This window comes from Embiotoca jacksoni, unplaced genomic scaffold, assembly GCF_022577435.1.
Source record: "Embiotoca jacksoni isolate LCO1_2020_lvr unplaced genomic scaffold, fEmbJac1.0.p SCAF_21, whole genome shotgun sequence".
NCBI classification, from domain to species: domain Eukaryota; kingdom Metazoa; phylum Chordata; class Actinopteri; family Embiotocidae; genus Embiotoca; species Embiotoca jacksoni.
The window spans coordinates 7,046,230-7,063,212 of NW_027185352.1; the positions used below are offsets into that span (position 1 = coordinate 7,046,230).

A 16,983-nucleotide genomic window follows, 5' to 3' on the forward strand; every position below is an offset into this window, starting at 1 on the left:
ACACACACACACACACACACACACACAAGTGTAGAACAAGACACCAACTAGAAACCATGCAGCCCCCTCACATACACACACACACACACACACACACACACACATGTTCAAATCACTGCAGCCTACATGCAGTTTTCTTGCAAGAGTGGATTTTCAGATGTAGGCAGGCATGCATACACACCCGTACAATAGAGCGTTTCAAATTGTGCACCATATGTAGCCCATCCGCTGACATGCATCAGACACCCAGTGGCCAAAAGTACCCGAGTACATTCAGGTAAGTACTGTACTTAACGGTAATTTGGACGTACTTCTCAGTATTTCGTCGTTGTGCCACTTTATACCTCTATTACACTGCTTTTCAGAGAGAAATGATGTCATCTGAAGTCCGCTTCATTTACTGAATCACCGCAGATGTCTTTTAGATAAGGATGTCATACAAATTAACTGATGTATGGTAGATTGAACTTTTTAACAGTAAATAAAGTTGTGAGCATTAGCTATACTGCTTGTATCCATCTTTAATAGAAATTGGTGCAATTTTAAAAAGCTGGGCTTTAACAGTGTGCGGTAGCATTTTTACTGTAGTAAAGTATCTGAATATGTCTTCTATTACTGCACATTTATCCAGTACTAACCATATACATGGTCATGTCATCTCTATATTATCAGGGGGCAAACATGACAAATTCACATTTTGCCCCCACGAATAAACTTTGAATGTACTCTTATCAAATACATGTAAAACTGACAGCTTCCTTCTATTACTCCACAGTTCAGAAGAAGTTTTCTTTCAATCTGATCGTGTTGAGACGACAAGGCTATTCCAATAAGGAGAAATAAAATAAACAATCTGTCCCACTACAAAATAGTTGAAAATGTGAATTGTATTTTCATACTTGAGCAGTGAGGTTGAATCTGTGTCGCATAAGAAGTGAAATATCCGCCTGCTCTGTTGTCTAATAGAATTTGATATGACAATATAATTAATATCTGAACAGTCACTTATAGCTGGAAGGAAAGGAGGAGAGAAGGAGACAGAGAGATGAAGAGAGGGAAGCACATTTCAGGGTCCTGACACAGCTATAGCAGCACACACACACACACACACACACACACACACACACACACACACACACATGTAGAGACCGGACTGGGATAAATGGTAGTGGCACACACACTTGTCCTGTTAATTGAACCGTCAGCTTCCGTGATAAGATGCAGAACCCTGATGTCGCTTTCACATGTCGGCATCTACAGAAGTGAAATACAGCACACAGACACACACACACACACACACACACACACACACAGACACACACACACACACACACACACACACACACACACACACACACACACACACACACACAAGCATCATCTCTCCCCTTCTGCTTCCTCTCCATCTCTCTGTGTCCCTCTGGCTCTCGCTGTCACTCTGCATGTTTTCGGTCTCAAAGCTGGAGACTGTTTCATCAGCCAAGAGAGACACAAAAGCAATTGTATTAATTCAAGATTCCAAGCCTTTCAGAGGCTTTAGAGGCCTCACACACACACACACACACACACACACACACACACACACATATATATATAAACAAGTCGGTCCAAGCCTCTCAGCTCCACTGTCTAAACTAATTCCCCCACACTGGCATAATGCAGGTTGGCCACCTTCCCACCGCAGGATTTGGCTTGGCGCGAAGAGGAAACTCCCCCATCCACTGTACAAGAGGCGGAGGCATTATCTATTTGTAATAAATATCCAAACGCGTTCCCAGCCAAAGCCCACCATAATATGGGTCAGGATTGAGAAGATCCTGCTCAGTTCTCTCCTTTTCTCTCCTCTTCTTCTTCGGCCCATTGTCTCACTGAAGGCATCTTTGGGGGTCCTCCGTCTATTTAGAAAGACCCCCCTAATGAAGGACAATCCGGTTAGGCCTCATCGCACATGCACGCACGCACGCAAGCACACAGACACACACACACACACACACACACACACACACACACACACACACACACATGCATGGGCACGTACACAAGAAGGGGCTTAATTGGAAGGGCTTAATTGAGTTGTGAGGGGCTCATAAGGCTTAGTGAGACTCAAGGAGTGGGAATCAGGGAAAGTCGGCCTTAATGAGTGAATATACCACACACACACACACACACACACACACACACACACACACACACACACACACACACACACACACACACACACAATACTTTCTTTTTGGATCCCACTGTATGCCAGTTTCTACTCTGCCTAAGCAGCAATTAGACTAATGACTAGAAAATAAAGACAAATAATGTCTCCATTCTGCTCTGTTGTAAGAAGAAGAACTGAACCACACCTTTACTGGGGAAAGTCCTCTTTAATTAAGTTGTATGAACTCAGGAGAAATTAATATACTGAAACAAAATCATCGGAAAAACAACCAACAAACTGTATTTCTGAAGCCCATTTTGACACCATTGTTGTGTGTCTTTAACCAGTGGGCCCATTAAGCCTTCCCCTCGCCCCATGTTGCGTCTGGCTTTTAATTGTGGAGTTTTAATTACACAGAGTGGTCGGCGTACATCTGGCCCCTCTGCGATCTAATTCCTCCCTTCTTGTCACGTGACCCTCCAAGGTTCCCCCTGATTGGATTAGGTCATCGGCAGGGGTGATGTTGCCATGACACTTAACGTGATAACAGCCCCCCCATCACCACCCCGGCATCGCGGGGTGGTCCACATGCCGGTTTACTCGAGGGTCGCTGTCTGTTGCGTCGAGGTTGTCGCCGTGTGCAGATCAAAGCGGTGAATTTAGCACGACGCACGGCCCCTACTTAAATATAGAAATACTGGTGGCCTCGACAATATGGACCCCGAAAAACAGCCGCTTCAAAAGTTGTGAGGGTTGTTTTCGGGGGCTGTGTGTGTGGTCCTGCTGTTTTCTCCACACACTCGCGTGTTCACGAAGGTGTGCTGTTTCTAATGGACCACACTGACGTGACAGACGGCCCTGTGCTCTGTTCGCCGTTAAGATACATTGAAACGTCTCGGTGTCTTCAGACTCTCACACCTTCATTGAGGTGCTATTCTTTGTGAAAGACAGAGGAGGCGCCCCCTGCAGTTTTTCCCAGAATGATTTCGAGAGCAACAAGCAGACACACGGGGAGGAGATACACCTCTCCTCCTCGTGTGTCCGGTTGTTGCTCTCGTCACTGGCCTTGTTTGAAGCATGTCGAGGTACAGTGCATGTTTACCGTGGCGTGTGCACGTGCATGTGCATGAACTGTCTCTGCCCCGTTTGAAGGGGGACTTTGCTGTGGTTGGTGAGAAGTCGTTTTTTTTTGTTTTTTGCATGTGAATGTCAGTGGTTTGCACCAAAACATGTCAGTATTTATTGTTGTGTGTGCTGGTAATTGTTTGCTTACCACAAGCTGTTTGAAAGACGGGCAGTGGCATGCACCTCGTCATCCGTCCCGCCAGGCTTGCGTCAGATTGCTGTGCATGGGTTTAATTAGCACGTGTAAAAAGCCTCCGTTGCGAGTGGTCTCGGTAAAGGGAGGGCGAGGGGTCCCCCCCCCCTCCTCCCGCCTCTCGCTTCCAAATTGCTACGGTGGTCACAGCGGGCGAAACTGTGCTGTTTTGGTTTTTGCAGGACAGTGAGGGTGCACAGCCACTGAACCTGTCGGCCAAGCCTAAGGCATCCGAGAGCAAGTCACCCAACTCCCCCCCAACTTCCCCACAGGTCCCTGCTGCTGCTGCCGCCACCAAGCTGGGCCACGCCGGCTCCATGAAGCACAGCGTTGCCCCCTCCAGCATTGGAGGACCACCGACCAGAGTCAGCTCAATAGGTAGGTGGATTTAAGTCCTCATCACATATACAAACATACTTTATAATCAATTCAATTAGCTGCGGTGTTGTCCTTATTGACGACCCTTTCCTCTGATTGGAGAGAAATTTGACCAATCAGAGATTATTTTTTTTTAGACAAGAATGGGGATTTCATCGTGCTACAAAGGTACAAGATTGTAAATAAGCCAGATGAATCTGTAGATTCTCCAAACCGTTTTTTTTTTTATCTGAAGGTGAAAGTGTGCGCGCTCGTAGCTCGGAGAAAAGTAAGGCAAAGAAGTTCCTCAACTCAGGCTGTAAACTGTGATGGATGTGTCTGTAATCCAGAGGTCCGCTTGCCCGTCTGACCTCTAGTGACGTCATGATGTTCCTTTATCTCAATGATTTTTGGAGAAAACGGCATCATAATTGGCCAAAGCTGCAGGAAAAAGACCAAAGCTGTAATTAACCACGATAATTCACACCCACATACAACAAAATACCCAAGCCGAAACACGTGTCAGTCCACGCTTTCTATATACATGAGAGTACTCACACAATTTATAACACAAATTGTTCCCATCATGACGACGTACGTCTTTTCGCAGTAATGGCTCCGTTAGTTGTGGCGATGATGAGAATAGTGCGTTCCTCGCAGTGGTGCCATTGTTGCTGTGCTGCCAGCACCATAATCATACCCGGCCATATGCACACATACAGAAAATATGACATAAATGAATCACTATTTTGTACTCTTAATCCATTTTTCACGCAACACTGATAGTTCAAATATTACACATATGTAACGGGCTATAATTAGTGTGTTTGTGTTTTTCTTCCGTGTCGCTGTTTGCCCCGCGGGGTGCTTCATTGTTTAGTGTTTATTAGTGACTGAAAGAGACAGAGAGACATGGGAGTGAGGGGAAAGAGGGAAGGGGAGAGAGAGAGACAGAGAGATGGGGATTAGCACTTCTTTTTTTTTTTTTTTTCGAGCGATAAAGGGGGGGGGGGGTAATAAAGAGAGGAGTGCATGACAGACAGGAGGTATCACCAATGAGATTAGACAAGCCTCTTACATGAGCCAGGACAGCGCAAACACCCGGCATTAATGACACAATGACAGCACACACACTCAAACACTCAGTCAAAGGCACACACACACAACCACACACACACACACACACACACACACACACACACACACACACACACACACACACACACACACACAATCCCACCTCCTATGCAATAGGCAGTTAGTCATTTTTTTCTCTCTCCTGACTTCCTGGCTAATCTCACTGTTTTTCAACAAATCGTCGGATTTAATATCAGATTAGTGGATTTTCGGTCCCAGATGTTTTTTGTTCCGAAAAATGGATTACTGTGTTTAAAGTGTGTGTGTGTGTGTGTGTGTGTGTGTGTGTGTGTGTGTGTGTGTGTGTGTGTGTGTGATCCCCGCTGAATTATTTGTGTGTGGAAACCAGTGTGTCGGATTCCAGTCGTGTCGTAGCTGTTGTTGCCCATCTGTTGCCACAGAGTTTAGCCGGTCAGCATTTGTTATTACGGTTCCTCGTCGTATTTAGGCCTCCTGACAGGAGTTCAGAGGGGACGGAGGCGGGCAGGCAAATTGGAATAGAGGCTAGAGGTGGTTGTTTTGATGCGAAGAGGAGTCTGTATATGTTTGTGGGAGGTGTGTGGGTGGGCACAGATTATGAACGTCTGTTCGGGTTATCTGGAATAAGAACAGACACATATGCAGTGGATTTTTTTTTTTTTTTTTTTTGAAGTGGGCAAATTCAAATGTCCAGCAAGTGCGCACATCATTTTATGTCATTTTTTCCACTTTAAATTTCATGAAAAAGCTTATTTTAAGATGTTAAATATTAAAATAACATATAGCCTCTTTTCTTATTTTTTTATTACTCCGACACATTTCAATTGGAAATACTGTACTTTTTACCTCACTTATACAGCTTTAATTTTTTATATAAAATATGTGTTAAGTTAATAACATTTTATGAATTTTATACATTATATACAACAGTCCTTTAAGGCAGCATGAACTTTTGCTTCAGTTTTGTCTCCTGAAGTTTTGAGAACATCTGCATTATGTGTGCAGGTTCATCTCACTTCACTGTATCTCAACACGCGTCCAAATGGAAGTAGCTTCAGTTTGTCTGGAAGTGCACCTTCCTTTCTCTGTTTTTTCGGACACCTATCAACCTCGAGGCTTCTCTTTCTCCCACTTCACCCATCCATCCGTCTCCTCGTCTCAACCCGAACCGAAGGGCTGTCCGCGCCTGTAACTTCCACCCCCGATCACACATTTGTCTTCATCCTCGTCATAATCGTTCATCCGCTGACCTCTCTGCCGGAGTGTTTTTTTTTTTTTTTTCTGTTTTTTTTTTTTTGTGATCAAAAATGCATCGCGCCTGACTGTCTGTAGAGATTTGGTGCTCAGAAATAAAAAAAAAATAAAAACCTGTGTGAGTAGAGCAACCGAGAGAGCGAGACAGAGCGAGACAGAGGGACAGAGATAGCCCCCCACCCTTCCACCCCCCACCCCCTCTTCTATCTGGGTCACATTCACTTGTCTGGATGGTTGGCATTTCTGTCAGTTTAAGCAACACACACAACCATGTGTGCAAGAATATCTACGTGTCCCCTCCCTCTCTTTTTGACTCCAGATTAAAATTGACTGCCACCCGATTCCATCGCCCTCTCTCTCTCTTCTCACTCCTCTGTCCTCTCTCAACCTCCCTCACCCCACCGCCAACTAAACACCCCCACCCTTTTTTTTTTTTTTTTTTTTTTTTGGCCCCGCTCACATCCAGATTTTCCGGTTATGACTTCTGAAAGAGTTCACGGCTCTGTCATTACCAATCTGAAGCTGGTAATCTGGCCTGAGATGGCATTAGCGGTGCGGATTAGCGCAGATAAAGGCCTCGTAAGCCAGCCGCGGCTCTTTGTTAAGAACTAACCCGGTCTGATAGAGAAAGGCGATAGCGGTGCGCACACAACCTCACACATGCACACACGGTCGGAGCAGATGCCTCGCCGGGGACTAAGCTGCAGAAATAATACGAATAATAGGCGGCGAGGAGGAGGAGGAGGAGGAGGAGGAGGAGGATGAGGATGGGGGGGGGAGATCTGATCCGATCTTTGCTCGTCGGCGGAGCAGATGTTCTCATCTGGGGAAATTAGCAGGACTTTTTAGCTGTAATAAGAGTCATCTGGCCACCTCTCTTCAAAGTGGAACTGTGAGGGTTCACATGAAAAGAGACAGCGCCGTCACGCGTGTGTGTGTGTTTTAACGTGATTTAAAGGATGTGTTCAGTGGTAGAGAGTTTTGAACGAGTGACTGTTTATAGTATTTTGAATGTGTGTGTGTGTGTTTTAAAGGCTGGTGGCAGGTGGGGAGGTGGTGGGCAGCTTGTAGCGAGGCTGGCTCGGGGCACACTCTGACTCACATGCCCAGCTCGACGGGCAAGTGGTCAGTGTGCATGTGTGTGTGTGTGTGTGTGTGAGACACACACACATCACACAGATGCCCCGGTAAAGTCCCCTCACCAAGTGTATGTTAATGTATTTACCTCATGGTTCAGGAGAAGATTCATTCTGGATGAAAACCTCCTGCCAAAAAAAATAAACACACACTTATTTATTTACTCACCCGGGCTCAACTGTAAAAACAAACTGCCACTTTAATGTGTCTTTAATATTAATATTCTGTACAAATACAGAAGATAAAGACACAATACGAGTCTCCCTCCATGTTTTTTTAACTGATCGTCCTCTCCTCTGTCTCTCCCCCGTCTCCGTCATGCGTCTCAGCAGACTTGTTGTCGTCGCTGTCCTCAACAGCCTACCTGAATGACCATGAGGCGGTAACCAAGGCCTTCGCCGAGGCGCGGCAGATGAAGGAGCAGCTGAAGAGAGAGCAGCAGGTCCTGGACGCCAAGGTGGCCGCCGTCACCAACCTCAGCCTCAACAACGGACGCTCGGACAAGGTGAAGCACGCAGCCTGTACAGCAGGACGCTATTGTCAGTGTAATCCTGGCAACAGAGGACAAGATGCAATTTTTCTCCACGTTCAAATCTGTGCCCTCTCTCTGCAACGTTGTGTGTGCAGCAGAGCATTTGCCACGAGCAGCTGCTGTACATGTTGTGTTCATGAGATATCACGGTCACGACACGCGCTGCGGCCTCAATTCGGAACGACACAAGTTCCCGTCATAACTGACACTTTAAATTACACAAAATTGTATAGAAATTAGGTTTATTAGTGCTTTAAAGTCCACTTGCTTACGCTAAAATCTTCATTTCGCCCTTTGGGATTCAAATACCTCCTGACGTAAATACATTTGTAAGATCTTTTAAAATACTGTCTATTCTAAAAATACTCAATTATATGTGAATTTTATAAACAAATATTCCCATTCATGTTAAAATATAACATCTGAAGTCCCTTGCAAATAAATAGAAATGAGTGTATTTTAATTAACAGATTCTAAATTCTGGGGACTAAATGCACAAATCCAAGTCTCCAAAGTCATCCCAAGCTACACCGTCTCATTGTCAGTGTGTAATAATTTGTCTTGCCATGTGCCATCCGCGCTGCACTATGTAGGAGGTAAATCGGTGTACAATGTACTCGCTGCAATGTGTTGAAGCTAAACAGGGCCAGATAAGGTAAAACCAGAGGCATCTTGGAGGTAATCAGTGTGTCTGTAAGGCGCACTGCAGGGCTGTGTGTGTGCGCGTGTGTGCGTGCGTGAGTGCGCGTGTGTGCGCGCGTGTGTGCGTGTGTGTGCGTGTGTGTGTGGCAGAGCGGAGCGTCAAGGAGACGTTAATGTGAAATGACGGCGCCGGCTCCTCGGCAGCGTGGCTAAATTGTGGTTATTTGTTAAACACATTGGGAGTCTGCGGGTGCACGCGCTCGCGCACACACACACACACACACACACACACACACACACACACACACACACACACACACACACACACACGCACACACAGAGAAATGCCGTGCTTGAAGCATCCGCACCGCTGACATTCAACAGCTCTATCTGTCTCCTTCTCTTCCATTTTTTTTTTTTTTTTTTTTTTTTTTTTTCACTCTTTCATGTGACATGTTTGAAACAGTCGAACGCTGATCTATGGATTCAGCCCAGGTTTCCTGCTCACGTTTAGACAGAGTACAGATAGTAATATACTGCGGGGCTAATAGCCAATGAGATTCACAGCACCAGAGGAAGTGTGGGAATTTGATCACGTCTGCCGAGACGTGAGGGAACATCAGGAAATGTTCCTGTTTTTCTGGAGCATATTTTACAGTCTGTTCTACACAGTTGTTACATTACATGGAGACTTTCTGATCTTGTACCACACTGCAGGGGACACGTGAATAATAGACATCGTTTTTTTGGTCATATAAATCTGTGAAATAAGAGGGGGGAAAAAAAAAATCATCTTTTTCCATTTGTTTTCATCGCTTTAATAGAAATGATCATAGTAGGAATGATGAATTATTTCTTATCATTATTAGAAATATTTTTAAACCTGAAAATGATTTTATTTTTATTTTTTTTCAAGTGAAAATAAGAATTGATGTTTTGTATTTCTGCCGTGCAGCGACAATGTGATAAAGTCTTATTTTAGTCTGAAGTCTTGGGATTTTAGTTTCCCTCTCATCTCCCGGAGCCACGCGCTCACCCTCACTCCTGCTTTTCCTCGGCCCTTTTGGCTTTGTGCTGCGGTGGTGTGACGCCGGCGAGCTCGCCGCGTTCACACATAACGGTGTCATCCCTGACACACTCGGAGGATTAGTTTTGTCGCTACTTTGTGTCTTGGCTCCAGTGTCAGCCATTCAATCCACTTTTCTCGTGTACTGTGCTGGGGCTTAATGTCAGACTAGGCTGTCATCCACTCTGTCTCCCTGTTCATCTCTGTCTCTACCACACACACACACACACACACACACACACACACACACACACACACACACACACAGTGCATAAAGCCATTTGAAACGGCGTATTTAATCTTAAAATCTAAATGTGTTTCTGGAATGAGGTTTGAATGAGGCATTTGTGAGGACAAATTATTAAACATAGTTTTGCTAAAATTACTATGATTTACATACAAAATGACTAAATAATTCCAATCCAGTGGGCGGTTATTGTGCATTTATAAAACGTACAACATTTTAAAATAAATACTTTTTAAATTGCTTGGCCAAAAAAAAAAAAAAAAAAAATATTCACTGCGTGTCTCTGGCTTTCATTCTCCCTCTTCCCTCCCTGTCTATTTATTTAAATCTAGGGGGGAAATTATCTCTAACAATTAAACTCTATTGGACTAAAAACAGAGAAAATGCATTTCATTATCATTCTGCCCTCCCTCCATCCAGCCAGCCAGCTCGCCAGGGTCACGTGTAAATGGAGAGGGACACTTTTTGGAAGGTTGTTTTAGAAGACGACAGTGTTTTGGGTAGCGCTCCTAATCGTATAATTAAACTGTAAAATGTTGGCGCTGGTGCACCGGCGTGTGTGTGTGTGTGTGTGTGTGTGTGTGTGTGTGTGTGTGTGTGTGCTCGTCACACAGTCAAGTTCTAGCGCTAGAGTGTTGCCGGCTGCTTGCATTAAGCATGTAAATGCTCAGTAAATCAGCCTTTTATTGGTTGTAATAAATACCCAGGGGGCCGTGCGGCGTGGCCTCACTCTCGTCCGCGCTGCACTCTCGTTCTCTCTCTCTCTAATGCGTCGACCCTCGGGGGCCTCTGCAAGAGAGAGGCAAGCAGCGGCACTCCACTCGCGCAGGTGGCTGCCAGGAGTCGCTACACACACACACACACACACACACACACACACACACACATTCATTTACACACATAATATGCAGTATACACACAAAACGGTAAACATCCAAATAGGACTAAATGTAATCAGCATTCTTGCACATGCAAACGTACACGCAGATGTGTGTTCAAGCATGCCGGCGTACGGCACTCAAGCAATTTGATGTTGATATTAACATTTCCACAAACTGACATGGAAATGAACCAAAACACAAACTGCTTCATCTACTGAAATCACCACTGTTATTTGTCTGCTTCGTGTTTGATAGAAAACGTGAATATGAACCGATTAATTTCGGATCGAAGGGGTTTAAAACCGAGATACCTTCAGTCGTTTGTCACTCCTTTGTTATTTTCTCGTGGACAGATCAGCTTAAACCTGTTGGCCCTGAAAATTTCAATTCAAAACGGACATGTTTGGAACAGAAACAGCCGCCGCTTCGCACGGTTAGAACTAGAAAATCAGACAGAAAAACTTTGAACGTTTCCAAAGTCGATAAATACATTTCAAATCCCTCATGAGATCATTACGTTTCAGTGTGAAAGGAAATCGTCGGGCGCCACTACAGGTTTCTTTTCATTCATACATTCACGGTGCGTGACTCAAGTCGCTGACCAGGCTGCAACTGTGAACTGTTTGTGTTGTGTAGGACAAAGCTGCCTTGGAGAGTCTGAGTCAACAGCTGAAGCAGCAGGCGGAGGACAAGTTCAGCCACGCCATGCTGGACTTCACCATGAGCGGAGACTCTGACGGTAGGAACACACACGCTCTGTGTACGGAGTCATTTGGGTGGCAAAAAGAAGGTGATTTTTTTTTTTTAAACACGGATAAATAAATAATTTTAGGAGTTGAATTTCAATATGTTTCACTTCGTTAATGTTTCCACGTATGCAGCATAAACACAGCGCTGCATGGGTGGAGACATTAACATCAAACTGTATATGAGCATGAGCGTACACTGAAACGTATTGTAATGTACGCCTGTATTTTTCTTTTTTGTTTATTTGACTTTTGTCTACCTCTCCCGATGGCCTTCCTCCCGTCTCCCCCTCCTCATCCTCAGGCTCCCCCAGCGTGTCTGACTCCAGAATATTTCGCGAGGCTCGGGGCCGGAGCACCAGCGAGCCGCACATCAAACGGCCGATGAACGCCTTCATGGTTTGGGCCAAGGATGAGAGGCGGAAGATTCTCCAGGCTTTCCCCGACATGCACAACTCCAACATCAGCAAGATCCTCGGTAACAACACGCACAACAACACGCACACACACACACACACACACCACACACACACACACACACACACACACACACACACACACACACACACACACACACACACACTAAATTGTAGGTAAAAGTGGGGTTATTTACTCTGATGTGAGGAAAGATTCTGTGGATCGTATTTCCCCACTTTCTGAAACACGCACAACACCCACTCGCAGTCATTTCCTTACAAGCGGTGGCATTGTGTAAGCAGCTGTTAATGAACGGCTGGGGAGAGCACAGCTCCGACAAATGATGATATAATTCATTATGCATTAAACAAGCAGCGCGAGGCCGCCTGACATTTCCCCCAGACCGCCGGGATCGGCCCTGACATTTTAAAGAGCTCCTAAGCGTTTTATAACACAGGGAAATCTGGTTTTAATAAGCCGACTCCCCCCCCCCCCCCCCCCCCTCCCACACACACACACACACCCCCCCAACCCCTCCCTCCCTCCCTCCCTCGATTGCTAACAGATCGCAGAACACAGACAGAGAAAGACAGAGAGAGAGAACAGCCAAGTGCTGACAGCTTTTACCCATTAAACATACAGTAGTCAAGTGCAAATTCAGACCAGATATGAAACACACAGGGGAAGAAATGCTCGAGATTACACCCACACACACACATGTAGGGGACTGATGCTACAAATCTACGAGTGGAAACTGAGCTGAGAGATGACAGCGGGTTAAGTGAAGTCCTCATTAGTCGAGACGAGTACCTGTCATCCCCGCTGCTCTCCTCATTAACCTCCTTTTGCTCGCTTTCGTTCTCTTTCCGGGTGACACGCACACGTTTAAGCAACGTCTGCGTGTGTTTGCACGGTTGCGCGAGTGTTCCTTAAATGCTGTCGCGCATGTCTTTACACACGTTAGATGGCATCATGCACAGATATTTGCTCCTCATTCAGTGTGATTGATATCCATGTCTTCATACAGAAACTGATTTTTTTATTACTATTTTTTTTTTTTATTTATCATTTTGCTCCTCCAGAACCAATTTTAATGGTTTATTTCTATGTTTTTATGCTTTGTTGGTATTTTTTTTAAATTACGTCTGTAGCCTTTTTTTTTTCAAACGGATACGAAACATATGTGTGTACCATCACTATCATTAACCGATGCGTTCCCGCTCCGTCCAGGCTCACGCTGGAAAGCCATGACCAACCTGGAGAAGCAGCCCTACTACGAGGAGCAGGCTCGCCTCAGCAAGCAGCACCTGGAAAAATACCCGGACTACAAGTACAAGCCGCGGCCCAAACGCACCTGCCTGGTGGACGGCAAGAAGCTGCGCATCGGCGAGTACAAAGCCATCATGAGGTCCCGCAGACAGGAAATGAGGCAATACTTCAGTGTGGGGTGAGGGGAATGTCGAGGGCTGCAGAAAGTTTTATTCAATAGATAAATGTAGATTTTGAAGATTTTGATTTCAAACCAATGTTTGACTTCTATTTTTACTAAACCTATATTCTAAATAAATAAAAAAATTAAGCAACAATTATAGTATTACTTTATTGAAATTAATTGAAAATTGGGTCAAGATTAGCAACTGAAATAGTGGATACATCAATTATAAAAAGAAGATTTTAGGGCGGTATGCAAATTTACATTCATGTTCAGTGTGAATGTAAATTTGCTTTTTCACTGTTTGTTTTTCTTGCTCAGTGTTTAGTTGTTGTTTTTTTCCTACTTTTATGTGTGTTTGGTAGAAAAACCCTTTTTATTTCATCTAAATAATGTGTTTTTTCATTTCTCTTTTATAATAAGCCATACAATCTAATTAAAGCTCAAGGACAGTGATTCCCAACCTGGGTATCCGAACCCCCCGCCAGGGGTCACAACACAAGCATTATTAGGTGCGAGATGATTAAAAGACAGCAAAGCAGGAAAAAATATTTCTGCTGCATGAAGATATTTACGTTTAAGCTTTCCTCTCTCAGCGTCTTCAGATCTCTAAAAAGGAAAGCGAAGAGGCCCTCTGTCTCACCTGGTAAACGGGTGCAGTCGATGTTAAGCGGTCGTAATTAGTCTTAAAGGGGCAGTGCGCAAGATTTTGTGGCAGCAAACACGACAGGCCCTGTCTTAGAGCCACTGTTTGGTTTGTCCTTCATGGGCTACTGTAGGAACATGGTGGTGCAACAGTGGCGGGCTCCGTGGAAGAGGACCCGCTCCCTATGTAGACACAAAAGGCTCATCCTTAGTGTCAAGTGATTACACACCAACGAAAACACAATTATGCCCCATTAATCCTGCATACTGGTCCTTTAAAAGCACCGCGTCAACATTTGGGCATATACGCCGGCTTATTTGCGAACATGATATTTAATGCTAACGACTGAACTTTACAGTTACTGGTATGCTATGCTATGCTAAGCTAACCGCATGCTGGCTTCAGGTTCATATTTAGCGTACAGATATTAGAGCAGACTCTTCATGAGAATGTGTATTTCCAAAAATGTTAAGCAGATAATAAAAAAAAAAAGGGAGGGAATGACTGCTCCAGGAGGCATTTTAGGGTTTATAATCAAACTGTATTATCGAAATATGTTCTTGAACGCTGCCTTACGTGTACTGACCTACCATCTGTCTCTGTGCATGCAGGCAGCAGGGCCAGCTGCCCTTGTCCTCCGCAGGCGTGGTCTACCCAGGTACCCTGTCCATGGCCGGATTGCCCTCACCCCAGATGCCCTCAGAGCACTCGAGCATGTCCAGCAGCCCCGAGCCCAACGCCACCCACCACCAGAACCCCCACATGACCGGCTTGAAGGGGGACGAGCCGCGGATCAAGGAGGAGGAGCTACGGTTAGATGACAGCAACGGCGACGTGTATGACGACTTTGACTACGAGGACGAAGAGGCTGATTATGCCAGCGATAACGAGAACCACATCGCCCAATAGGACGGCGCCAAAGCCACCTACTTATAAGCCAATCACCGCTGGTTAATCTCTCACAAAAAAAAAAAAAAAAAAAAACCCAAACCCACCAATCAGGAAGAAAACTTTGTCTTTTGCCAATCACCTTGAGAACCAATTTCACAAGAACCCACCACCTATTTCCCCCCGTCCCGACTAACACGGACTCCTCTAAGAGAGCCGAACCCCCTCCCACTGGAGTCCTGATACCAGCATCTGATCAATCAACTGAAGCACAGGACCTGTCACTCACACTGACTGTTACACAAGCTGGAGTCTGCGATAAATAGACGACCAAGCCAGGTCTGAAGCTTGCTGAGGAATATTCAAGTACTACTGCAAGAGTTTGAGTGTAATGCCACGAGTGAGGAGAACTAAAACATCCCCCTCAGAAAGCAACCTTTTTTGTCCTGTTTGTAGAAAAAGGAGACATTTTAAAACGAGAAACGAAACAGTGGACCTGTCAAAGGCTAACAGACGACACTTTAAGATGGCGGACCTGTTTATTATCAAGAGACACTTTAAAAAAACAAAACAAAAAAAAAAAACAGCTTTTTTTGTTCTTTGGTTCTATAATATTCTCACTCAGGTACACGGTGCCAATAAGTGGCTTGTGAATGTGATTTGTTGTTTTTGTGCTACAAGTTTGAATAATAATAGAAAAAAGAGACGTTTCTTTTTTCCCCCTTTTGGTTGTGACGCAACAAAAGGCATCAGACGTTTATTTTTAACAAAAAGATATCTTTTCTTCAACCTCGCAGTGTGCTGTCAGCAATCCCCCCCCACCCCCCCACACCTTTTTTTCTCTGTGTATTTGCGACTGCCCGCTGACCCCCGTTCGGAATCCAAGTGGGACGGTCCAGCCAGGACTGACCAGCACAGCATGGACCGTCCCACTTTGAATGGATTTGCAAGAGGGTGGAGGGGGGGATGCGGGGGGTGGGGGTGGAAGTGGATAAAAGGGGGTGGGGGGTGGAAAAGATGGGAGGGGGAGGGTGGGGCTAGGGGGTGCGGGGGGGGGGGGGTCTCTGGCGACACGGAGCACAGACGAAAGCGCTGTGTTGTGAGACAATCCACCCGGTTTTCTTTTCGCTCCGTCCCTCTTATCTTGATCTCGTCCAGGGCAAAAACTCAGTACGACTTAGCTTGAAACATCCCAACAGTGCGAGTGTGTGTGTGTGTGTGTGTGTGTGTGTGTGTGTGTGTGTGTGTGTTTGCGTCAGTGTGTGTGTGTGTGTGTGTGCGTGCGTGTGTGTGTGTTTGCGTCAGTGTGCGTTCTCATTCATTGGACGTTCACATACAGAAAGACAGGCAACCTAATGCTGCTGTTGTTATTTACTGTACCACACACACACACACACACACACACACACACACACACACACACACACCTGTTGTTCTGTCCTTCAGTGTTTTCCTGCTCCCTCTAATCAACGTCGTCCTGCTGTAACGCAGTGGGCGGAGCCGAGGTGAAGTCAGCCAGTCAGTGTTTCTGTTTGTATTTGAATACTGTATTTTATTATTTCTCTTCAAACTGCCTCTAGTCTAATAATATTATTAACAATAATTATAAGGATGGTCAGCGTTTCTTAAGTTTAGTAAGTTATGTACAGTATAATTTATTTTTCTCCTCTTTATTGGGTTTTCATGACCATATGAAACTATGACAGTCAATGAAACATTATTCTATTTAGCTAGTAGGTATTTAGATCTAAACAAAAGTTGTCATTTGACCTTGCTTTTTTGTTTTTGTTTTTTTCTGTTCCCTTCCTTTCTTGATGCGTTCGTTTTGTATTAATCCTGCGGACGGGCGGGCCGGCGGGCGGAGTTAGGACAGACTCCACGCCGACCCTCCTCCGAGCTGAAGATGTAACCTTTTTTTTTTTTTTTTTTTTTTTTTTGTTCATGTCCAAACCCATTTCTAAGAAGCACTCAGACTCTGCAGTCAGAGAAAAAGAAGAACAGGATTTTTTATTTCTATTGTTATTATAATTTTATTTGTAATGATTATCATAATGTGTAATGTGAAGTTTCCTCTCTTTTTCTTTTTTCTTTTTCTTTTTTTTTCTTTTATTTTGGAAATCAGTTTTTATCACTTTTTAGAAACTGTTTTCTGTGA

At 44.8% G+C, this 16,983-nt stretch overlaps 1 protein-coding gene across 17 annotated transcripts in view; it reads left to right on the top strand.

Moving 5' to 3' along the window:
* The window catches only part of sox5 (SRY-box transcription factor 5), a 155,244-nt gene extending 139,442 nt beyond the window's left edge, over nt 1-15,802 (top strand). For 8 of the 17 annotated variants that reach the window (XM_069156644.1, XM_069156638.1, XM_069156642.1 and 5 more), the window contains 6 exons: nt 3,650-3,845; nt 7,661-7,836; nt 11,336-11,489; nt 11,750-11,923; nt 13,093-13,309; nt 14,552-15,802. In XM_069156644.1, the coding sequence (XP_069012745.1) occupies nt 3,650-3,845; nt 7,661-7,836; nt 11,336-11,489; nt 11,750-11,923; nt 13,093-13,309; nt 14,552-14,849 (1,215 nt within the window). In that variant the 3' untranslated portion in view covers nt 14,850-15,802. The remainder of the gene's footprint in view (nt 1-3,649; nt 3,846-7,660; nt 7,837-11,335; nt 11,490-11,749; nt 11,924-13,092; nt 13,310-14,551) is intronic. The other 9 variants (XM_069156641.1, XM_069156632.1, XM_069156647.1 and 6 more) reach the window with 6 other exon arrangements.
* The last annotated feature ends 1,181 nt before the right edge of the window (nt 15,803-16,983 follow it).